Source organism: Macaca mulatta, chromosome 4 (assembly GCF_049350105.2).
Source record: "Macaca mulatta isolate MMU2019108-1 chromosome 4, T2T-MMU8v2.0, whole genome shotgun sequence".
NCBI lineage: Eukaryota > Metazoa > Chordata > Mammalia > Primates > Cercopithecidae > Macaca > Macaca mulatta.
The window spans coordinates 166,800,200-166,825,345 of NC_133409.1; the positions used below are offsets into that span (position 1 = coordinate 166,800,200).

Consider the following 25,146-nt stretch of genomic DNA (forward strand, 5'->3'; position numbering starts at 1 on the left):
CCGTCTAAAAAAAAAAAAAAAAAATCACTCTTTTCTTCACTCATTTGTGTCTCCTGTGGTGTCCTGAAAATTTTATATTACTGTGGTCAGTGATGAGGCCTGAACCAGGAACCCTGTGCCACTGGGACCCCGAGAAAATCAGCCTTTCTCTTCCCAGGATGGGCCAAGAGATCCACAGTTAATACAACTGTATGGCGTGTTGCAAAAAGGAAATCATATTTACGGCGTCATCTGCTCACAGGGTGCTTTTGTATTTGCACATGTGAAATGGGCAGCATAGACCAAACAACCATATGTGGTTAATGGTTGCACATTTAACCAAGAGCAATCCAACTTCACATGATGCCTCAGGACAGACAGGGCAGTCTACTTCCTGCTACTGTGTATATTTCCAAAAGTGTTCAGAGTGTCTTTTCATGTTCTCGGGAAGCAGAGTAGCTCCAGCAATCTAAGACATACATGTATATTCACACGTAAAATTCATAGCTGCTGAAAGGTTGTTAAAAACAACAACAACATTTGGGCTAGTATTTTGTTCTGTGCAAGTATTAAAGGCAGTAATTTACAAGGAGTCCTTTTCTTGTTTTTCTAAAAGAGTTAACATTATATTTAAGTACAAACGGCATCATGGGACATGAATGATAACTTGTGAATTGTCAGCCTGTTTCTTTTGCTTAAAAATACTTGTTCAGGCCAGGCGTGGTGGCTCACACCTATAATCCCAGCACTTTGGGAGGCTGAGGCGGGCAGATCGCCTAGGGTCAGGAGTTTGAGACCAGCCTGGCCAACATGGTGAAACCCAGTCTCTACTAAAACTACAAAAATTAGCTGGCTGTGGTGGTACATGCCTGTAATCCCAGCTACTTGGGAGGCTGAGGCAGGAGTATCGCTTAAACCCAGGAGACTGAGGTTGCAGTGAGCTGAGATCATGCCACTGCATTCCAGCCTGGTTGACAGAGCAAGACTCTGTCAAAAACAACAACAACAACAAAACAAAACAAAACAAAAGGAAAAAAAAAATACTTGCTCACATTATGTTGAATACTGACAATGAAAAAAGAAAAAAGAAAAATACTTGCTCATTCCTAAAACAAAGGAAGGATGGTGATGGCAAACATGGAGTAGGCAGAGAAAAAAGTTCAAGTCAGTCACCTACTAAAACCCAGCAACTATTATGAACTTAAAAGTCATTTTGCCATTCAAAGTCATGAACCTGAAGGAGATACTGTGTAGATGGCGGCGGGCGGGGGCGGGGGGGAATGAGGCTCAGAAAGGTTGAGCAACTCTTCTAAGGTCACACAGCTGTAAAAATGGAAAAACAAGTTTAGAACCAGTGGTTATCTTAAGATGAGAGCATTACCGCTATTACTTATTTTCCTTTTTATGTTTATTTGCATTTCTAACTTTTCCTAGGTTAAACATATTTTGTTGGGAAAATTTTCCAGCCTCAAAAAAAGATTAATTATTTGAATGAATTTGTTTAGGTGTTTCTAAATAATGGTGTGACAACAAAAAATTAACTGATCCCACCTTAATCTTCACCTATGCAGGAAGTATGCTGAATTTTTCCTCTCTGCCTCTCTGAAGCCCATGTGGGCCACAATAAGTAGAAACACGACTGAAGCCCAGCCTCTTGGGTATCAGCACATGCTGAACAGACACCACATTGTGGCTTCCTTTGAACTTCAACAGCACCAATGTGCTAATTCAGCAAATAAAGTGTAAAATAGGACAGCTGGAAGGAAATTGGACCAAGTGGCAGGATCCAAAACATCGGGTGGGTTTCCAGCAGGTTCAGGGCTACTGGCAAATAAGAGAAACACGCCCGTGCCCTGTTAGACAAAAGGAGTGTAGGGGCAATGGCTGCTTTAAACCCCAAGACGCTCAGCTGCTTACAAGGACTGAGCTGAGGGCAAGGGTCCAAATTCTACTAAGTCCATTCATTTGCTTTTCTGGCTAAATGGAACTCCTAACCCCATCTAGGAGACCTCTCAGCACTGATGTAAAAGGAACCTCGGAGGCCGGGCATGGTGGCTCACGCCTGTAATCCCAGCACTTTGGGAGGCTGAGACGGGTGGATCACAAGGTCAGGAGTTCGAGACCAGCCTGGCCAGCATGGTGAAACCCCACCTCTACTAAAAATACAAAAAAAATTAGCTGAGCATGGTGGCACGGGCCAGTAATCCCAGCTACTCAGGAGGCTGAGGCAGGAGAATTGCTTGAACCTGGGAGGCATTCTAGCAGTGAGCCGAGATCATGTCACTGCACTCCAGCCTGGGCAACAGAGCAAGACTCCATCTCAAAAAAATAAATAGAAAAGTAAAATAAAAATAAAAATAAAAAAAAGAACCTCAGAGAACACAAGCAAGATCAGAAGTGCTACCTTCCTATTGCACCAGTACCCCAGGCTTGGGATGTCATTGTCCCTAACTGTTAAATTCAGAGAAGTTGCTGCCTTGGGCACCAGCAGATGAGACCTGGTTCAGGAACACTCACCCAGCCAGCGTATGCTGAGCCTCTACTCTATAAGCCAGTGGCTCTCACACTTAAGAGGACATCAGAACTACCTGGAGGGCTTTTGTAAAACAGATTCCAGGGCCTCACCTGCAGAGTTCTGATTCAGTAGGTCACGTCACGAGTGGGGCCCAAGAATTTCTAACAAGTTTTCAGTTGATACTGATGCTGCTGGTCTGGGCACCAGGCTTAAGAGAACTGCTGAGATACACTATAAGTTAGGTGGTACTGTGTAAAGAGATGCTAAGTTGATTTCCAAACAGATTCACCTCTGGGACACACAGAGCCTCCACCCCACCCTACCACCAATCTTTGGCCAAACAGCCCTGTAAACTAAGCAAGTCTGAAGTTTCTACAAAGACATGAGGATCTCAGAATATGTTCAGAGTAAAACCTTATTAATCTCAACTCCACTACTTAGGAAATAGTGGTCATTCAAGTAACACTTATGATATAGGGTCCAAGTTTTGACTTGATGGAGATGCTCAATGGTTAACATTATTAGGTAATGGAGACAGGACTAATTACATATGGGGATTTGGGGGACCAACCTCTGAGTCAGTTCACTAGGATGGGGTCTGGGAATGTTGATTTGTAAAAGCCTCTCTGGTGATCCTCATGCAGCCAGCCTGAGACAAGGCTGCACTCAGGATTTGAGAACCACTGACATACTGCGGAATGGTACTACCACTTGGCCGCTCCCGTGAGTTGAATAACCTCTTAGCAAATGTAGACCGACAGTTCTATGTCAGCCTTTACACACAAGTTGCTCAATAAATGGATATTAATTTGTTCACTGGGGCAAAGGGTATTGAGTGGAGGGTCTTAGAACTCTGTCATTAACTAATAAACGTTTAACCATTTATTTTAGATTCTATCACAGTAGATGCTTAATAGATACTTGCTGGATGAATGGATGGGTGGGTGAAAAACTTGGATGAGGCATTAGAAGGAGCCCAGGCAATCTGCACTGGACAGTGAGTGAAAGACCTTGGTCCTAGCTTCAGTTGTTACCTGAGCACCATTCCCAGACTCTCATCATCTATGGGCTAAAAGCTGCCAGGTCTCCAACCATGAACACAATGCCTCATGTGCAATTTCCCTTCTGATGCCTCTCGAGCACCTCAAAATCAACAGACACGTGCCATAGTGAACACCACACCAGCCCCGAACCTCTTCCTTTGCAGCCATCTTCCAGGTGAGCCAGCACGTGAGCCAGTCATAGCCTTGCTCCTCCTCCTCCTTCTCCAGCGCCCTCCAAGCACCTACTCCATTGCCGACACTTGTTTAATTCTGCCTCCCAAATGTCAGTCAATTCTGGAGATGGCTCTCAAGCCTGCTACAGGGCACAGTCACCTCCCCACTGAATTACTAATGCTGTCCCAGCTGGGCTCTTTTTTATCTTACCCCTTTCAATCCGCCCCAAGGCAGTGAGTTGGGCACTTGCCTGCTCAGACCTCTGCAATAGCTCCCTGGTGCTCTTGGAGAAGTCCCATCCTTAAAGCTGGATCCCACCGCTTTTGTCCATTCTTGCCTTCAAGCTTATCTCCTGCTGCCCCTCACGCCTGCCCCTCTCAGCTCACTCGCCCCAGATGCAGTGACTGAGATTTGGTTCCCCAGTGCTTTTCTGTTCCTTTCTTTCTTCTCATCTGAAAAATTCCTTTTCAACCATCAGGTCTCTCTATTATACTCCAGGAAACCTTCCCTGACCCTGAATACGGGATACATGGCCTGTTATGGGTTGAACTGGGTCCCCCCAAAAACTTGCATGTTGCCATCCTAACCCCTAGCATCTCAGAATATGGCCTTATTTGGAAACAGGGACAATGGACATGTCATCAGTTCAGATGAGGACATCCTGGAGGAGGGTGGCCCCTGATCCAAAAGGACTAGTATCCTCAGGAAAAGAGGAGGTTTGCACACAGACACACACACACAGGGAGGACGCCGCAAGCTAAGGAACCAGCAGAAGGTCACAGAGAGGCCTGGAACAGATCCTTCCCTGGGGCCCTGAGAGACAGCATGGCCCCCCAACACCCTGATGTTGGGCTTCTCGTCTCCAGAATGGTGAGATACTGAAATTTAAGCCCCCAGTCTGTGGGGCTTTGCTACAACTGTTCTAGCAAGCTGTGGCCTGGCCTACGCTGTGCCCTAAAAGCTGCCTGCACATCCCTCGTCGGATGCACCACCCAACCTGCTCGTATGGCTTCTGCCTACCAGGTCTGCCACCCTCACTGTGGAATTTGTGGGCCGCAGAGCCTCTGTTTCTGCTGAATGTCAGCACGGTGACCGCAATGCCCAGCTCCTTCCCGTGCCCACAGGATGCTCAGTCAGTGGAAGAAGAGCAGCAAGGGTGCAGGAGTGCGTCCCAAGACACCCCGGCCCCGGCCCCGGCCCCCGCCCCCGGCCCCGCCCCAGGCAGAGACTCACAGAGATGATGTGGCCCTGCAGGCCGTGGGCGGAGTCAGCACACTCAATGACGGCGCTCAGCTGGGGGTACCCCACTCCTGTCTTGGTGCGGGTAGTGCACACAGAACCTGCACAGAGAAAGAAATTGACCCCCGAAGAGATGGTTATACATGAGAACACTGTGACATGAAATGTGCCCCCATCACCTTCGCAGCCCCGCTCTAGTGACCAGGGTGAGCCTTTGTGGCAGAGGAGATGTGGGGAACGGGCTGCCCACCTGCACGCCGGAGGTCGCTGTAAACCACACCGCCTGGTCATGTACCCCTTCAGTCCTCATCACTGTCACTGGCTGATGTCCCAGACATTGCCTTCCTCTCTGCTATGCACCTGTCACTGCCACTCCTCCCTGTGGCATCGGCTCCCGTGCAGTGGCCAAGCACTGATCTCTCCACACTTAAATGCCTACTCCTTTCCACCTTTCCACAAATCTACACTCTGCTTTAAACAGCCTCTCACAATCCTCCCACAGCCTCGCAGCTTCTTTACCTTCAAACTTTGTCAAATGACTCACCTCTTTTAAGTCTCACTGCCTGGACTGTAAAATGCAAAGAGAAACACAATCTCCTGGGGTTGTGACAGAGGGCAGATGGCACAGGGAGGGGTACCTCTTGGCCCAGGGCCTGGCCTGCAGCAACTACACCCTTCACACCCTCACCTGCTCTCACTCAGCTCTGTGCTCCACAGGGCCCAGCTGCTTGTCCATCTCCCTCCTGGCTGCCCCGCCTCAAGTCCCTTGCAGCCCAGCCGGAGGTTCACTTCCAGGGCAGGGCTCACACCAGCACCCTCCTGCCTGCCTGTGCCACAGTCAGCCCCAGTCTTGGTGGTTCTCCCAGTTAGGTCCAGGCCAAGTCACACTCTGACCTTTTTATCATACCTCCCCTTATTCAAGCTTCCCAGTGCCCCCGCAGCACCCCACTTTACCCAGATCAGCAGAATCCAGCTCCACCTGCTCCCCTCCCTCCCCACTGCTTCTCCAGTGGGGCAAGTTTCTTCCCACCATAGGGACTCTGGACACAATGTTCTCTCTCTCGGACACTCCCCTCTGTACCAGCCACCCAGCCAACCCCTTCTCATCTTTCCAGCTTCTTAAATGTCACTGCCCCAGGGGAGTTGTTCATCGCAGTTTCAAAAAGAGGCATTTCAATCAGGATCTGTGTGAGAATGTTAAGGGTCTCTCTTCTCTACTGGGTGGTCGGCTCCATGGACATTCACTGTTGTTATCAAGTGCTGAGAACACAGCCTCGTATATAATAAGGCACTATAAATAGTCACTGAAAGAATGTGTGGACTCAAGAATGAATGAGTCACCCACATCCCTCTCTGCACTGCCACTCACTCAGACCCTCCCGGATGTCTTGTGTGCATGAGAGGGCGCTCTGAGGACAGGTAAAGGTAGACGTGAACTCCTCCCTCCCACCAGACCCGGGAGTGGGATGCTTTGAGGCCCAGCCTCTTCTCTGGCTCCCGGCCACCACTACCTTGTAGGATGCTAATTTCTGTCAGGGGTCTTTAGGGACAAGATCAGACAGAGACGTATGTCTGTGTTCCCCAGGCCTGGATTTAGCAGAGAAACCAGGAGACACAGGGCAAGCCCCTCTCCTGCATCAGCTGTGGGGCCGAGTCCACGGAAGTCCTGTAGCTCCCTGTGTCCTGCTATATGTCACTCACAGTCCCGGAGCCAACAAGTCTCATTCCCACGAAGGCGCCTTCCCTCCGCCCTGCAACCGGAGGTTGTGCAGAATAAGAGGTTTAACCCCTGGTTCAGCCTCGGCTTTTCTCCTCCTCTCCCATTCAATTGCTAGATCCAGGGGTGAGGGCCTCAGCTGCAGTAGGCCTGGGGCTCTGATCATAGTGAGGGCCCTATAAAGGGTAGACCAGTTGCCTTTCTTGGGAACAGCCAAGGAAGCAACTTTAAATAAGGCACAGGCGGTTTTGATTAACACCCAGGTGAAAAAAGTTGGCACTTATTTTCTCCTGACTAGAGGGGCAGGGAATCCATTTCTGATGCTTTTTTCCCAGTTCCCAGGGGTTGCTCAATAATGAATGAAATCTATCAATCAACAGACATCCAGTACTGCTATCATTTAGATATGTAATATGCAATGTTTTTACCATAAAGAATGTGTAAGATTTAAATATGAATGTGTGAGACTTTAAATTCAAACAATTTAAAGAAGTAGCTCCCATACATCAGGCTCAGAGAAGGCCCCTTGTTCTCTTTAGTCACATCTGTTCTACACAGCCAGCCAGAGGGGTGGGAAGAGATAGTGAGAGCAGAAGGACAATACAGCTTCTGGGGAAATAGAATGCAGACACAAAGATGTGGAAGAAAACAAGTGTAGTAAATGCTCCAGATCACATCTAGAAAAGCTTTGAGAAGGCCAGGCACAGTGGCTCACACCTGGAATCCCAGCACGTTGGGAGGCCAAGGCGGGCGGATCACCTGAGGCCAGGAGTTCAAGACCAGCCTGGCCAACATGGTGAAACCCCGTCTCTACTAAAAGTACAAAAGATTAGCCAGGTGTGGTGGCACATGCCTGTAACCCCAGTTACTCGGGAGGCTGAGGCAGAAGAATCACTTGAACCTGGGAGGCGGAGGTTGCAGTGAGCTGAGATCGCACCACTGTACCCCAGCCTGGGCAACAGAGCAGGACTGTCTCAAAAAAAAAAAAAGCTTTGAGAGCCAAGAAGCTTCTCACACACCTCCACATCCTGTACAGCACCCACCCAACACAATGGGAGCTAGCGAACGCTCAATACATATTTCCCTTTTTTTTTTTCCCTTGAGACAGGGTCTTGCTCTATCACCAACACTGGAGTGCAGTGGCACAATCTTGGCTGACTGCAGCCTTCACCTCCCAGGATCAGGTGATCCTCCCACCTCAGCCTCCCAAGTAGCTGAGACTACAGGTGCACGCCACTGTGCCTGACTACTTTTTAATTTTTATCTTGTATTTTTAGTAGAGACAGGGTTTCACCATGTTGCCCAGGCTGATCTCGAACTCCTGGGCTCAAGCGATCCACCCACCTTGGCCTCCCAAAGTGCTGGGATTACAGGCGTGAGCCACCGCATCAGGTCCATATTTCTGATTAAACAGGCGACTAGTGAGTGTCCCTGCCTTTGGGGAAAAAAAGAGTCTTCCTAGTTTATTAGCCTATTTTGTTCTATTATCAGTCTATCTATTACAGCCTGCCCTACGAGGAGGCAGCCTGGTAAGGAAGAACAGGGCCTTATCCTTTGTCTTTTCAATAATGATAGATACTCAGTAAAGACCTCTTCCCACTTGCTCAGAATACATTATTAACTGGCTTAAACAAGTGGCAATATGAAAAACGTAACCTTGAAAATCTCTCTGTATGTTAAAAGCTTGGGCATTTTTAGGAATCTACAGGGCTCTTCTTCCTAATACTCTCTTCATACACATCCAATTCCCTCAGGCTGATCACGGAGCCAAGTCACAGCTCAACAGCGTCTTCAGTGCCTCCCAGCTGTGCATTTTCCCACAGATTCCTCTCATGTTGGGTTAGGTTTGCTTCCTTTTTTGGTAGTGTCATTTGGGTGTGAGATTCTTTTGAAAAATCTTTGCTGTTTTTTAGTCCCAAGTGAAAATGTGTATCTTCTTTCTTGCTCCTCAATGTTAGTGTCTGGTTAATAACGGATGTGCATGGATGAATTTAAAACATGGCAGTTCATCTTCATGCATGGCAAAGAGGGCAAGCAAACAGTAACTCTGCCCCATGAGAAAATGGCACCACCCATGACAAGGACAGAAGGTTCCACCTTGTTCTGCTTAAGATGCCAATGGGTGGTCCTAAGAAACCCCGCCTGGGAGAAGAACACGGTCAAAAATCTACATCTAATATGTATCAGGTGAGGAGCCAAAGGTGATCATTACCTAGGCCATGGGTCAAGTTCAAATGTGGCCTCCTCACTGCAAGCTTATTTGCAATGTGTGGGGTCCCTCAAACCTTCACATAAACTGGAGTCATTCATGTTTATTAACTGTCTCTACAGATTCTTCACCTATCACTTTCCTCTTCAAGGTGCATGAGGTCATTAGTGAAATCTACGTTCTTTCCTTCCACGTTGGTTCTGAAACCAAGCCCTCATATTCTAACCACATCCAAGTTCATTCAGAAGGTCCCTGGGGGCATCAAAAAGCAGTTCAATAATACTTTGCATCAGGGGCTTCCCTGAGAAGCTCAGTGATGCTTCCAGAAAAAGCGTGCTTTAAATATCTGTGAGTGAGTCATTCGTGCATCCCCTTCTAGAGATCTCCAGTCCCCGCAAGCCCCAGATCCCATTCTTCCCCACACACGCCCTCTGCCGTGCTCCTAACAAGTCTTACCTGGTCCAACTCCCACTTTGATGATATCTGCTCCGGAAAGAATAAGCTCTTCTACCATTTCTCCTGTCACCACGTTCCCTGCCTGAGACAGAAAGAATACAGCTCACGATCGTGAACTACTATTGCTGGTATAAAGGTGAGGAACTCCACACCCGAACATGAGGATGTGCACGTCCTAAAGCCACCAGGCAGCTGGGGGACAAAAAAGGAACACAGAATTTCATACCTGGAGACCACTTTTGTGAAAGGCCCCTTGGGTGAGCTGCTGGCATGAGAAGATACAGCATTATATGATTTAAGAACTAGAAGAGACCTTAGAATGGCCAGGTCAGGGCTTTTCAGACATCTCAGCAATCAACAACAACAACAAAAATCTTAGGGGGGCCGGGCGCAGTGGCTCACTCCTGTAATCCCAGCACTTTGGTAGGCTGAGGCAGGTGGATCATGAGGTCAAGAGATCGAGACCATCCTGGCCAACATGGTGAAACCCCATCTCCACTAAAAATACAAAAATTAGCTGGGCCTGGTGGTGCGTGCCTGTAGTCCCAGCTACTCCGGAGGCTGAGGCAGGACAATCGCTTGAACCCGGGAGGCGGAGGTTGCAGTGAGCCAAGATCGCGCCACTGCACTCCAGCCTGAACGACAGAGCGAGATTTTGTCTCCAAAAAAAAAAAAAAAAAAAATCTTAGAGGGACCCCAAATATGAAAAGTCAGCAATGAAACACTCTCTTGGTAATTAAAATCTTTAGTGTTGGGCAAAAAAAATGTTTCACAGTTTGCAAAACCCCTGAAGAATCTCTGTGGAACCCCCAAGAGTCAGAATTAGAAAAACACAGTTAAGAAAATAGAAGTGTGCCCCATTCTCTAGGGCTGGGATTCCCATCTAGACAGGAAAGGGCAGATGAGCCCTCATGGACCACGTAGCATCTGCACGTGCTCAGTTTGCAGAACATGAAACTTTGGCCTAAGAATAAACACACAAGCCTCCAGGAAGTGGCAGAATCTATCAAACAGAAGGCTGGGTCTGGTTTGGAAATAGTACAAGTTCTTTCACTGCAGGAGTCTAGGAGTGCAAAAATAGCCCTTTTTATTACAACTCACTGCCCTGTGGATTCTTCAGCCAGTATATAGGATACTTGGCAAGATGCCCTGGCTGAGTTTTCACAACTGTGCAAAGTCATATTTTGCAAAATGAATCCTTACTCATTCCACTCATGTTTTTTGCACTGAAGTCCAAGTGTCTTCCCTCTGAATTGTTTCCCAAGGGAATTGCTGAATTGCTTCCCAGAGGGAATTTTTCTTTTTTAACGTAGACAAAGTGACTTTTAACTTCATATAAAAGGATGTGGGGAAAAGGTGATGAGGAAGGCTCAAAGCTTTAATCCAAACAGCAGCTGACAAGGGAAAAATCACAGATGGCCCAGAAAGAGGACTACAGGTAGATTAAAGAATTAAAATTAAAGTTATACTCCCCAAAAGTGAAAAAATGTAACGACAGAGCCGTCTACATAAAAACTAAAAACTTGGCCAAGTGCAGTGGCTCACGCCTATAATCACAGCACTTGGGAGGCTGAGGTAAGTGGACTGCTTGAGCCCAGGAGTTCAAGACCAGCCTGGGCAACATAGTGAAACCCTGTTTCCATGTAAAAAAAAAAAAGAAAAAAAACTTACATATACATAAACACAGATATTCATACAATCAGCAAATACCCAGGTAGAGAAAAATATCTACGATTTTGACAAAGGGTAACATATGTAAGAGCTCTTAACATAGTAAGAGCTCTTACAAACCTGTAAGAAAAAAGCTAACACCTCACAGAGTAAGTGCCAAAAAGACATGAACACACTACTGAAAGAAATAAGTGGCTAAGAAAAACGGAAAAAGTGTTCAACCTCCCGAATAACCCAATGTAAACTAAGGTACCAACGAGGTACTACTTTTCACTTAACAAATTATCAATCGTTGTAAACAGTAAATACTAAAGAGAAAACATCAGACAGAATCTCTCTTTCTTCTGGGAAAATTTATCGTAGTATGTTTTCCCAGAAAGCAATTTGTCCATATAAAAGAAATAATGCACTTCTTTGTATTCAATAATTCTTCTAAGATTCTCTCCCAAGGAAATAATCATAAGGGTGGACAATCATTTAACTACAAAGATGTATTCTCCGTAACAGTGCAGAACTGTAAATACATTCCCCAAAATGGAATGATCCAACAGTGTATGACCCATCCATGTGATGTTTTTAAGAGTGTTTTGTTTTTTGTTTTGTTTTGCTTTTGAGACGGAGTCTTGCTCTGTCACCCAGACTGGAGTGCAGTGGCATGATCTCACTGCAATCTCCGCCTTCTGGGTTCAAGTGATTCTCCTGCCTCAGCCTCCCTAGTAGCTGGTATTACAGGAACACTCCCCACTGTCCAGCTCATTTTTGTATTTTTAGTAGAGACGGGGTTTTGCCAAGTTGGCCAGGCTGGTCTTGAACTCCCGACCTCAGGTGATCTGCCCACCTTGGCCTCCCAAAGTGCTACAATTACAGGTGTGAGCCACCACACCCAGCCTAAGAGTGGTTTAACAACGTGGGAAAAATGCTTAAATGCTTTCAGTATAATGTTGGGAGAAATAGAAAGATCTCGATTTTGTTATTAAAAAAAGTATGTGTGAGCATGAAAAAATACACCAAAATGCTAACAGATGATGTCTAGGTGAAGAGATGATCTAACTTTTATTATTTTCTTCTTTAATCTTTTCTGGATTTTATACTAGGAAGTGTGTTACTTTTATAATTAAATGGGGGCAGAAGTGTTTAGTTTTGTTTTTTAAAGTGCGAGGAACAGCATGAGCTCTGTCCCTGAGAGACCCTAACAGGAGCCTAAGAAGCAGGGCACGAGCTCCAGTTCTTCCCCAGTGGCTGACTCGCTAAACAACCAAACCAAACCACAAAAACTTTAGAGAAGCTACTCGAAGCCCACCACACATTCTCTTTTTTCTTATTCTTTTTGAGACAGGGTCTCATCCTTGTCTCCCAGGCTGGAGTGTAGAGGCACAAACATGGCTTGCTGTAGCCTGAACCTCCCTGGCTCAAGCGATTCTCCTGTCTCAGCCTCCCAAGTAGCTGGGATTACAGGCATGTGCCACCACGCCTGGCTAATTTTTGTATTTTCTGTAGAGACAAGAGTTTCGCCTTGTTGCCTAGGCTGGTCTCAAGCTCCTGAGCTCAAGCAGATCTGCCTGCCTCAGCCTCCCAAAGTGCTGGGATTACAGGCGTGAGCCACCGCACCCAGCCACAATTTCATTTTCAATGTGGATTTCTTTTCCCCAATCTGGCGCCACCTACGAACCATTTTATTTTTAAGGGGCTACTTTAGACAAATTAATTCAAGTCAGCTCACCATAGACGTACCAGGTACAACCAGGTAGAGTCAAAGTAAGTTCTACTTACTTATTTAATTATTTATTTTTAAAACAGAGATAGGGTCTTGCTATGTTGCCCAGGCTGGTCTCTAACTCCTGGCCTCAGTTAATCCCCCTGCCTCTGCCTCTGCCTCCCAAAGTGCTGGGATTACAGGCATGAGCCACCTCAACTGGCCAAAGTCAGTTTAAAAACATCAAGAAGACTGACACCACTTTAGTAACCAGAAGCTTGTGCAAATGTCTCTCCATCCCATCAGCTACCTATGTGTGGCTGCTCAATCTGTCCATGGTCCAAATGTGGTCACTGCTACTGTGTGGAAAAACCCAAAGTGATTATGAAATGCCTCGACCATGAGGCACAGCACAGCACAGCACAGCAAGAATGCTGCCAGGAGGACGGGGAGGTTTCCATCGGGAGGAATAAAAAGCTGTCAAGTTTGAAATCGAGAAGGGCAAAATAAGGGAAAAGAGGAAAAGACCAAATCAGAAATGAGAATACGACAGGAGTGCGGTCAGGCTTTAGTGAAGTCCCTGGTGTGCCATCAAGCAGCCTCTGGGAATGGGGTGTGATAACCGGGGCCAGGAAGCAGCTGGTCAGGGTGATTAAGTGAGGAGTCTTCTTTATCTTGTCACGAAGCACCTTGGGTGTGGAGTGGAGGACTGTCAGAATGGCACTGTGCGTAGCAGCACAGCAGGCTCAGTCACCCAGGCAGTTCATGCACGTTCATTTCTTGGGCAGCCATGACAACATGGAACCAATGAACCCTTGTCCAGAGCACTGAAGCAGGCAGACGGAGGTTTCTGTCAGTCAACCCCTCTTCCTAGGGAAGCCAAGAATGTTTCGGGCTCCCTCATGCTCTAGAAGGCAACAATTGCTCCTCTGTGTCAAGGAGAGGTTGAAGGTTATGGAAAAGACAAAAAAGTAGCCAAGTCAAGACTTCAACTACTTTTGTACCATTTTTTTAAAAGTTGGTATGGCCTGAATGTTTACGTCCCTCCAAAATTAATGTGTTGACATCTTTACCCTCAAGGTGGTGATATTAGCAGCTGGGGATTTGGGGAGGTTATTAGATAGGTCATGGGGGCGGAGCCCTCAACAATGGGATTAGTGCCCTTCTAAAAGAGGCCTGAGAGAGATCCACAAGAGGCGACAATGAAAAGACGGCCATCTATGTATAAGCCAGGAAGCGGGCCCTCACCAGATACCCAATCTGCCTTGATATTGGACTCCCTAGCCTCCAGAACTGTGAAAATAAACTTCTGATTTGTATTTTTATTTATTTTTGAGACAGGGTCTCACTTTGTCGCCTGGGCTGGAGTGCAATGGCGCAATCACAGCTCACTATAACCTCAACTTCCCAGGCTCGGGTGATCCTCCCACCTCAGACTCCCGAATAGCTGGGACTACAAGCATGTGACACCACGCCCAGCTAATGTTTTGTATTTTTAGTAGAGATGGGGATTCTCCACGTTGGCGAGCCTTGTCTCAAACTCCTGGGCTCAAGCAATCTGCCTGCCTCAGCCTCCTAAAGTGGTAGGATTACAGGTATGGGCCACCACACCAGGCCAACTTCTCATTTTTTTAATATAAGCTATTCAGTTTATGGTATCTTGTTACTGCAGCCTGAACAGAATGACAAAAGTTCTCTGGGCAAAAATGAAAACAAAAACTGCTTTGCCCCAATTTTTCCAGCTTTCCTTTAGGCCTCAACATCTATGGCAAAATAAGTTCAGAAAGATCTGGGGTCGAATGATGGACCTCCCTCATTACTTGGTACTTCTGAGCAAATCACTTCAGCTCAGAGTCTCCATTTATCCTGCTATAAAATGGGGGTGGATGTACCCACTTTAGTCCTTAAAAGGTTTACAAAGAAAGTTCTCTCAAATTCTGAGCGCAGGGCCCAGCTCTTGGTGGTGCTTTAAAAATGTTAGTCCCTCCACTTGAGTGCTTTCGGTATACTGCTCCTTTACCCATTCTTTTTAGTTTTTTTGTAATTGTGGTCAAATACACATAAAATTTAGTAGGTGTAAATTTTACATGTAGAAAATAAAAATAAAATTTTTGTTTCTTAAATATTTCTTTTATTTTTACGTGAAGGTACTTAGTGCCACTGAGCTGTACACCTAAATATAAATAAAAAAAATTTTAATTTAAAAATTTTTATTTAAAATAAAATTCATTTTATTTTAAATTATTTAATACAAAATTTATTTAATAAGTAAGTTTTTAGCTGTACAGTTCAGTGGCATTAAGTACATTCACACTGTTGTACAACTAACACTATTATCCATCTCTGGAACTTTTTAAACATCCCAAACTGAAATTCTGTACCCATTGAACAGTAACTTCTTCACCCACTTTTTACTGGTTTTTCTGGGGTCCTCTGGCAAGAAAAATCCTTTCCATTGGATGGTAACAGGCAAGGGTTGGCAAACAGGTAGCAGGTGGCTAGATTTCGCCCACAGGCTGTGATGTGCCAACCCCTAACATAAAAAGAGAAATATCGCCAGGCACGGTGGCTCACTCCTATAACCCCAACACTTTGAGAGGCCGAGGCAGGTGGATCACCTGAGGTCAGGAGTTCGAGACCAGCCTGGCCAACATGGTGAAACCTCGTCTCTACTAAAAATACAAAAATTAACCAGGTGCGCTACTCAGGAGAATCACTTGAACCTGGGAGGCAGAGGTTGCAATGAGCCGAGGTCGCGCCACCACACTCCAGCCTGGGCAACAGAGTGAGACTCCGTATCAACAATAACAACGACGACAACAACAACAAGGAGTATCAACCCCAGTGACTGCTCCCAAGCACCTGGAAAATGTCCCACTACCTGCCGGTGGAAACATAGTTGATATCAAGGCAATAGCCATTGTTAAACTGAGTTTATTATGTGACTCTTCAGAGATTACATCACCTTCCTAGCTTTCACCTATGATTCCAGAAAGTGGGTGAATACAGAAAATCCAGGGAACACAGCCTGAGAGGTGCTCTCAGCCATACACACCCCTTGTGCCTCAGGGAAGGCACACTCGACTGGTGATGCCCCAGACCTGCCCCAAGCCTTTATGTGAAGAGGTGTAGAGTGGAAATGTCTCCGTGTGGCTCAGAACCTTGAGAAAGAACGTGGGCAAGCCAATATGCCACCAGTCACGCATGGAAACATCAGGGTCCAGCCCTGGAAATCTAGCCCATGGCTCCCGGAGATCTGGCCCCAGGTGGCTGACTCGGCATTGCCCCAGGGGAGTAGAGCTTGGCCTCTATCTAATCTTAACAGATCAGATCTCAAGGACCTATTTCCTCCAGCCAGGTCAGAAAGAGCCACCAGCACAAAAACGTTTCCCAGAGCCAACACAGGGACCTCCAAGTCCCAGTGTGTCCAGAATTGGTTCCTTCCGGTGGGTTCTTGGTCTTGCCAATTTCAAGAATGAAGCCACAGACCCTGGCAGTGAGTGTTACAGTTCTTGAAGATGGTGTGTCCGGAGTTTGTTCCTTCAGATGTTCGGATGTGTCTGGAGTTTCTTCCTTCTGGTGGGTTTGTGGTCTCGCTGACTTCAGGAGTGAAGCCGCAGACCTTCTCAGTGAGTGTTACAGCTTTTAAAGGTGGCGCATTCGGAGTTGTTCATTCTTCACAGTGAGCGTCGCAGCTCTTAAAGGTGGCGCGTCTGGAGTTGTTCGTTCCTCCAGGTGGGTTCGTGGTCTCGCTGACTTCAGGAGTGAAGCTGCAGACCTTAGCAGTGAGCGTTACAGGTCATAAGGATAGTGCAGATCCAAAGAGTGAGTGACAACAAGATTTATTGCAAAGAGCAAAAAAACAAAGCCTCCACGGTGAGGAAGACCACGCGAGTGGGTTGCCGCTGCTGGCTCAGGTGGCCAGCTTTTATTCCCTTATTTGGCCCCACCCATATCCTGCTGATTGGTCCATTTTACAGAGTGCTGATTGGTGCATTTACAAACCTTTAGCTAGACACAGAGCACTGATTGGTGCAATTACAATCCTCTAGCTAGACAGAAAAGTTCTCCAAGTCCCCACTGGACCCAGAAAGTCCAGCTAGCTTCACCTCTCACCAGCAAGACTGAGTTGGTGGCATGTGGGGGATCGCAGGCCCAGGCAAGCCACCTGGCCCTGAATGCCAGATCCAGCTCTCACTGGTGGTGTAACCCTCAGAAGGCTCCCTGAGCTCTCTAGGACTAAGTTTCACGTCAACAAAAGTAGGCGCTATTATCTCTACTCAAAGATTTGTTATTATAAAAGAAGTTCTGGCCAGGTATGGTGATTCACGCCTGTAATTTCAGCACTTTAGGAGGCAGAGGTAGGAGGATTGCTTGAAGCTGGGAGTTTGAGATCAGCCTGGGCAACACTGCAAGATTCTGTTTCGACAAACATTTTTTTTAAAAAAAGAAGTGCCTAGTCTGTGCTAGTGCCTTTTCCCACAGTACTGAGAATGTACCCCAAAACACATTATTCTCTTTCCTCGCTGAAAGCCACCAGGCAAATTGGCCACAGGACCTGGTATACTCTTCAATCAGCCAGCCCCTCAATATGACCTTTTCTGCCAAAGTTGTTCTCTAGAAATCCCTGCTTCTCCTACCTCTATGTGGCAAGGCTCATCTTAGGTGAAAGGCAAGAAAAAAAAACAGGAGAAACTGAGCACAGGGAGTGACAAGCCCTCACTCCTGGTGCAGAGGCCGGGAACTGCCAGCTTCTGCCTGGAACGTTTGCAAGCATCCTTTCTGTTCACTGTAGTGTAACGATCGTAATAACACTCCATTCCCTAACACTCAGTCCTCATATTACATCATTCAGTTCCAAAACACTGGATAAATGTGAATGCATCTTCACTATGCCTCCAAAAGCCATAAGAGAAATTATATTTCAAAAACACCAAAAACCAAGGACATAAAAGTACTGGAGGTTTCCAAATGAATCACAGATTGCAAGGGTCACTGCAGGCACAGAGCAGCTTAAGAATAAACACCTACCTTGCCAAAGTCTCCTGTTCATTGCTGGGGAAACCAGTAAGAGCAATGAAAACATACCCCTGGGCCAGCCAGCCAGCAGGTGCTGGAGAGGGTCTCGCTGTTGGTGGCTTCCCAGACAGCTGTGGGAACTCTGAACCAATCTCTTCCCTCCCAGTTAACTCCCCCATAGCAACTCCTAAGTTCTACACTGGTAACAACACCCTTTCCCTCGTCTTACCCAGCCCCCTCCTTCCTGCACTTCCCTCCTTCCTGGTCTTTGTCCTTCCAGAGGCGACAGGCAGGCTCTCTAGACTGTCCAACAGGCAGCTTGCAGCTCTCAGCAGGCCCAGCTGTGAACTACACCCCACAGCAGCTCCAGTCTGGAGAACGCAATGGACAGCTTGGGAACACTAATACATTTCCACTATCACTCGTCATTTTAAACAGTGACACACATTTTCTCTCTCTTCTTAAAACAAACCCCACATTACCCTCCATCTTTCTTCTCCATCTCTGACTCAGTTCTCAGAGCAGGTGCCCTTGACGACACTCATCAGAGATGAGCAACTGCTAGTGAAGGCAGCGCTGTTATAAAACTGCATCCCATATGAGCCCCAGAGTCATTCTCCAGCCACGAGGATCCTCAACCTCCTTTTCACAGGTGAGGAAAGTGAGATTCACAAAGAATGCAACTTCCCCAGTGTGACTCAGCTCATGTGCCCACACTGATTTCTGGGGTGCTATGGGCTGAATGTTTGTGTCCCCCACAAATTCCTATGCTGAAACTGAATCTTCAATCCAATGGCATTAGGAGGCGGGGCTTTTGGGAGGTGATTAGGTCATAAGGGTGCAGCCTTCATGAATGGGATTAGTGCCCTCACAAGAGAGGTTCCAAGGAGCCTGAATGCCTCTTCCACCGTATGAAGACGCAGCAAGAAGGCACCACCTATGAGTAACGGTGAAACCAGACACTACATCAGCCAACATCTTGATTTTGATTTCTGTCCAAAATCACAGAACTGTGAGCAATTACATTCTGTTGTTTATATACCAGTCGGTTTATGGTATTTTATGATGGCAGGCCAAACAGACAAAGAGCATTAAGGAGTGAGTTTAACAGTGATACAACCAGCTGGAAAGTAAAGAGAAGGAAAAACAGCAAGTGAGGTATCTGGGAAATGATATTAAAGATTAGCTCCAGGAAATGATATTAAAGATTAGCTCCAGGAACCAAGAAATATACATACACAGCTGACATAAAGCAACATGGTGAATCTCAAATATACTATCAAGAAAAAGAAGATCAAAAGATATAAAGGATTACCACTTATGGAACGTTTACCAGTTTATCATATTAATAAAGGCTATGATGAAGGATACAGATGAACAGCCTGATGAAGCGAGACATAGGGTGAGGTCTGAAGAGTCCGGAGTACAGGAGCTTCTGTCCCCACAGAGCTGGGGTCTGCCACCCTCCAGGCTTGCAGACGTGTTACTAGCCAGGAAGCTTTCAAAACCCCATACTTTGGGGGTTTCTATGAAGGCCTCATCAAGGAGGCATAATGGATTATTAACTCTACTTCCAGCCCTCTCCTCTCTCTGGAAAATGGAGGATGGGGCTGGAAGCTCCAAGCTTCTCATCATAGCTTGGTCTATCTGGTACCAACCCCCACACAGGAGCCCATTAAAAGTTGTCTTGTTAGGACAAGAGCAGCTCCACTGCTATCACCCAGGAAATCCCAAAGGATTTAGGAGCCATGTGTCAGGAACCAGGGTCAAAGATCAAATATTAGAACAAAAACTACTCCTACCACCCAGAAAATCCCAAGGGATTCAGAAGCTCTGTGCCAGGTGCTCTCATCACTCCGGAAATTACAAAGGTTCTAGAAGCTGTGTCAGCAACCAGGATCAAAGAGCAAATATTAGAACAAAAGATTCTCTGGGCACCGTTATCTACAAGGGTTTTAAGAGTTCTGTCTCAAGAACCAAGGGCTGAGGCCAATAAACACATATACATTTCCTACTATTTAATAGTGTTCAACAAACATCATCAAAAACAATGAGGTTGGCTGTTCTATTACAGAGAACACAGTGAATTTTTCTATTTCCCAACCCACTTCTAACACTGGTACAGGTGGTTGACCTTGGAACAATTCTTTTTTTTTTTTTTTTTTTTTTTTTTTTGAGACAGTCTCACTCTGTCACCCAGGCTGGAGTGCAGTGGCGAGATCTCGGCTCACTGCCACCTCTGCCTCCCGGGTTCAAGCAATTCTCTGCCTCAGCCTCCTAAGTAGCTGGGATTACAGTTGCCTGCCACCACGCCTGGCTAATTTTTGTCCCTTTTTTTTTTTTTTTTTTTTTAGTAGAGACAGGATTTCACCATCTTGCCCAGGCTGGTCTTAAACTCTTGACCTTGTGATCCACCCACCTCAGCCTCCCAAAGTGCTGGGATTACAAGTGTTAGCCACTGCGCCTGGCCAATTTTTTTTTTTTTCTTCTTTTTTTTGGGGACGGAGTCTCCCTCTGTTGCCCAGACTGGAGTGCAGTGGCGTGATCTTGGCTCACTGCAACCTCCAGCTCCTGGGTTCAAGAGATTCTCCTGCCTCAGCCTCCCGAGGAGCTGGGATTACAGGCGCCCGCCACCATGCCCGGCTAATTTTTGTATTTTTAGTACAGACAGGGTTTCGCCATGTTGGCTACGCTGGTCTCAAATTCCTGACCTCAGGTGATCCACCCACCTCAGCCTCCCAAACTGCTGGGATTACGTAAGCCATTGCACCCGGCTGGAACAATTCTTGATCCTTTCTTCCTATGTGTTTGAAAAGCATTAAAATACTTAACAATCCTTGGAAGTCCTTTAACAGAAGACTTTACTCCGTAACAATTCCTTCCTCCCAACTTTCTTACAATGATGACATATATGAGAAGAAATGAAGTTCAAAATTCAAAAAACGAAGGGTTAAATTATCCAGTGGTCAATCAGTATGTGCCATCATAATTAGAATTAGCAAAACCTTGCCTAATTACAATACAGGTTTTTGCAAAAGCCCAAGTTGTACTCTAGAGCTTCTAAATCCCTTTTTCTGCCAATCCATCTTTCCCAAAAGTCACTAATCTACATTCTAACTAGTTAAGGTGCAAGTAATTAGGAAAATACAGGAAAAGTCAAGAAACAAAGCTCCTAGATAAAATATACCACCGACCGATTCGCCACTGATAGTAGACTGTCATGAAATGTTCGTATCATGGACTCCCAACTCCTACAGCAGAGTTTCCCGTTGGCAGTAGGGGTGGGACATGGAGGACCTACATATGTGACACTCAAACCCAGTCACATGTTTTCAATATTAAAAGACACTCTCTGTTAAGAAGTACTATAGACCCTTTTAAAGGTATCATATGGGGCCAGGTGCAGTGGCTCACACCTGTAATCTCAGCACTTTGGGAGATCAAGGTGGGCGGATCACCTGAGGTCAGGAGTTCAAGACCAGCCTGGCCAACATGGTGCAACCCAGTCTCTACTAAAAATACAAAAAATCAGCCAGGCATGGTGGCAGGCGCCTATAATCCCAGCTACTCAGGAGGCTGAGGCACAAGAATCGCTTAAACCGGGGAGGCATAGGTTGCAGTGAGCTGACATTGCACCACTGCATTCCAGCCTGGGTGACAGAGTGAGACTCCTTCTCAAAAAAAAAAAAAAAAAAAAAAGGATCAGATAGTAAGAAACGTGGTAATACTTAGGGAAAACTGGAGCCAACATCCTACGAAGTTGATGGGGCTTTTATTATTTATAGAGGAAAGCTAGTTTTCAGATCTTCCACAGCGGCTACCTATCCTTTCCCAAATGATCCTCAATTAATCTTTGACCAAAGAAGCACCAAAATGTCTGAAGAGAATACAGCTCTCCCGACACATTGAACAACTCCCTCGTGGCTTCCCCATTTTGAGAATGTTCTACCGTAATATTCTACCGTACTTACCATAATGGTGTGTTCAGGAAATTTGGCACGGACGAGTTTCACGAATTCCACAAAATGTTCTGAATACCCATTGGCCACATCCAGGCAAATAAACTTAACCTGTGGCACAGCTTTCAAGACACTGGTCATCTTTTCCAGATCATTCTGCCCACTGCCGGAACTCACGGCTACGTGCTACACCAAAATAAACCAAGAAGACAGGCATGAACAGTAGCATTCAGACATCAGACCCTGCTCCATCTATGCACCTATTCTGGGACAGTACAACAACCCTTTTAGGTCTACCCTAATCAAATGCACAATGCACCTGCTCAAGACACATACAACAGCAGAGGTAAAAGGGATTCATTCATTAAATTATCTAAACTTTGGCCAGGCACGGTGGCTCATGCTGTAATCCTAGCACTTTGAGAGGCTAAGGCCGGCAGATCACCAGAGGTCAGGAGGTTGAGACCAGCCTGGCCAAGATGGTGAAACTCCGTCTCTACTAAGAATACAAAAATTAGCCAAGTGCGGTGGCTCATGCCTGTAATCCCAGCACTTTGAGAGGCTGAGGCAGGTGGATCACCTGAGGTCAGGAGTTCGAGACCAGCCTGGCCAACATGTTGAAACTGTCTCTACTAAAAATACAAAAGTTAGCCAGGCATGGTGGCAGGTGCCTGTATCCCAGCTACTCAGGAGGCTGAGGCAGGAGAATAGCTTGAACCCGGGGGGCAGAGGTTGCCGTGGGCCGAGATCGTGCCACTGCACTCCAGTCTGGGCAACACTCCAGTCTGGGCAACAGAGTGAGATTCCATCCCCCTCTGCCAAAAAAAGAAAACTACTGGCATGACTGTGTCATATCAGGGAAACTCAAGGGAGGACAATGTGCAAGAACTAGGAAGTTTCCAGGAAGGAGAAATGGCAATCAACTCGGGCTTCCCCACATGAAAGCTGTGGCCTTCACCCTAAGTGCCTTGCTTGGGGAGCAAGAGAGGGGAAGATGTCTGAAATGCCTCTGATAAACTCCTTTCTATTTTGAGTTTCACTCCCAATAAAATAATAGTGCAGCATGTGACGTAGTTTGGATATTGTCCTCACCCAAATTTCATGTTGAAATATGATCCCCAGTGCTGGAGGTGGGGCCTGGTGGGAGGTGTCTGGGTCATGGGGGTGGATCCCTTACGAATGGCTTGGGCCATCCCCTTGGTGATCTCTAGGTCTGAGTTCACAGGAGATCTGGTCATTAAAAGCGTGTGACCTCCCATCCTCTCTTTCTCTCTCTCTCCCACTTCGCCTTACACCATGATTGGAAGCTTCCCCAGGCCTCCTCAATAGCAGATGGGTGGCGGTATGCTTCCTGTACAGCCTGCAGAACCATTAGCCAATTAGACCTCTTTTCTTTATAAATTACCCAGTTTCAGGTATTTCTCTAAAGCAATGCAAGAACAGCCTAATACAGCACGCAAATCTCAACCTCTACACAGAACTGCAAATCTGTTTTCCTATTAAAGGGATAAAATTTCCCAAGGTGTGAAAACAAACAAGCCTGACGTAATCTTTCACAACTGCACTTGTACATTTTAAAATCTGAAGCCACCACATCCTCCCCTATAACACCCTTGTCCCTTAACTTCCACCAGTGCCCTGGCACCTCACACCTCTCCCTTCTCTGAACATCTGACCCTTGGGAAAGGACTTGTTTTCACTAATTTATGCCTCAGTGAAACTAAGACATGGATTGTTTATATTTTAACTCTTATCTCCAAAATCCTGGGCCACATATGAGTGATCTATCTTAATATCCTTTATGTTATTCCCCCAAATCATAACAATGTAGTGCAGCGCAGAGACTGAGTGTGAGCTGATGGTTAACATCACACATATTTACTCCAGCCTTCTCTGTGCATTCACGCCTGGGCCTCGTGGTTCACAGCTCTGCCCTGTGCCAGCCCAATCCACACAAGCCCACTCTCCCTCCCACTAGAGCTCTGCTTTTTTTAAATCTTACTTCGTTTCTGTTAAAGTACACTACGTGGAACTCGAGATTGGTCGCCTTCTCTCACTGCTACTAAGTTTTTAACATTATCCCTTTTGAATTTGCCTTTTATTTGGCGGCGGGCTGTGTAGTAAGTCGATGTATCACACTTGGTGATACAATGAAGGCCACAGTTCCAGTTAACAATACATTGCCAAAAGCTCCCTTAAAGAAGGTGGAGGGAGGCCAGGCGTGTTGGCTCGCGCCTATAATCCCAGCACTTTGGGAGGCCAAGGTGGGTGGATCACCTGAGGCCAACATGGTGAAACCTCATCTCTACTAAAAATACAAAAAATTAGCCGAGCTAAGTGGCGCATGCCTGTAATCTCAACTACTCAGGAGGCTGAGGCAAGAAAATCACTTGAACCCAGGAGGTGGAGGTTGCAGTGAGCCGAGATCACACCATTGTACTCCAGTCTGGGTGACAAGAGCAAAACTCTGCCTCAAACAAAGAAACAATAAAAGAAGTTGGAGGAAGATCTGAGAAAAAGAAAAAAAGAAAATCATTATTCCCAAACTTACAGAGAAAAGCAGAAGAAAGTGAAAACAAGCATAATTCACTTGAACACAATATGGCAAAAATGAAGGACTTACTATTGAGTCAGAATTATTTTATCTCCAAAACCACGTTTTCACTAATCAAAATCCACACATAATTAAAGCACAGTAACAACAACAACAAAAAGCCAGTGAGTCCTTGAAAACGGTACAATCTGAAGTCATTTTCCAATCATAAATGATCTGACCAGCAGGGAGCACCTCTAACCCAGGGAGACCTGCCTGTGGCTTCGGCTCAGAATCCCCTGAATGTCGCAGGAGAAGGTGCAGGCATGTTGCAGCAGGGCTTTTTGTTGTTTTTAAAATGCTTGGGTTTTTAACAGCTTTTTGAAATACAATGACATGCCATACCCATTCAACATGCACAATTTGATGATTTTTAGTACATTCAGAGTTCTGTAACCATCATGATCGATCTTAGAACATTTTCATATTCCTCCCTAAGAAAGTCCCATACCCTTTAACCACATTCCCTCCCCACACTTCCTCAGCCCCTCAGGCCACTAATCTATTTTATGGCTTAGATTTGCCTATTCTAGACATTTCCTAGAAATAGGATCATAGATGCTATGGCCTTTGCGTGCGGCCTTTTCTTTTTTTTTTCTTTTTTGAGACAGAGTTTCTCTCTCGTTGCCCAGGCTGGAGTGCAATGGCACGATCTTGGCTTACTGCAACCTCCACTTGAACCTCCCGGGTTCAAGCAATGCTCCTGCTTCAGCCTCCCAAGTTGCTGGGATTATAGGCATGCGCTACCACACCTGGCTAATTTTGTATTTTTAGTAAAGACAGGGTTTCTCCATGTTGGGCCGGCTGATCTCAAACTTCCGACCTCAAGTCATCCACCCAACTCGGCCTCTCAAAGTTCTGGGATTACAAGCGTGAGCC

The 25,146-nt window shown here is 46.2% G+C and overlaps 1 protein-coding gene across 2 annotated transcripts in view; it reads right to left on the minus strand.

Moving 5' to 3' along the window:
* Positions 1-25,146, minus strand: part of GMPR (guanosine monophosphate reductase) — a 48,358-nt gene that overhangs the window by 10,955 nt on the left and 12,257 nt on the right. For both annotated transcript variants that reach the window (XM_015135594.3, XM_078000928.1), the window contains exons 4-6: positions 21,687-21,860; positions 9,333-9,414; positions 4,945-5,051 (exon numbers count right to left, since the gene is read on the minus strand). In XM_015135594.3, the coding sequence (XP_014991080.1) occupies positions 4,945-5,051; positions 9,333-9,414; positions 21,687-21,860 (363 nt within the window). The remainder of the gene's footprint in view (positions 1-4,944; positions 5,052-9,332; positions 9,415-21,686; positions 21,861-25,146) is intronic.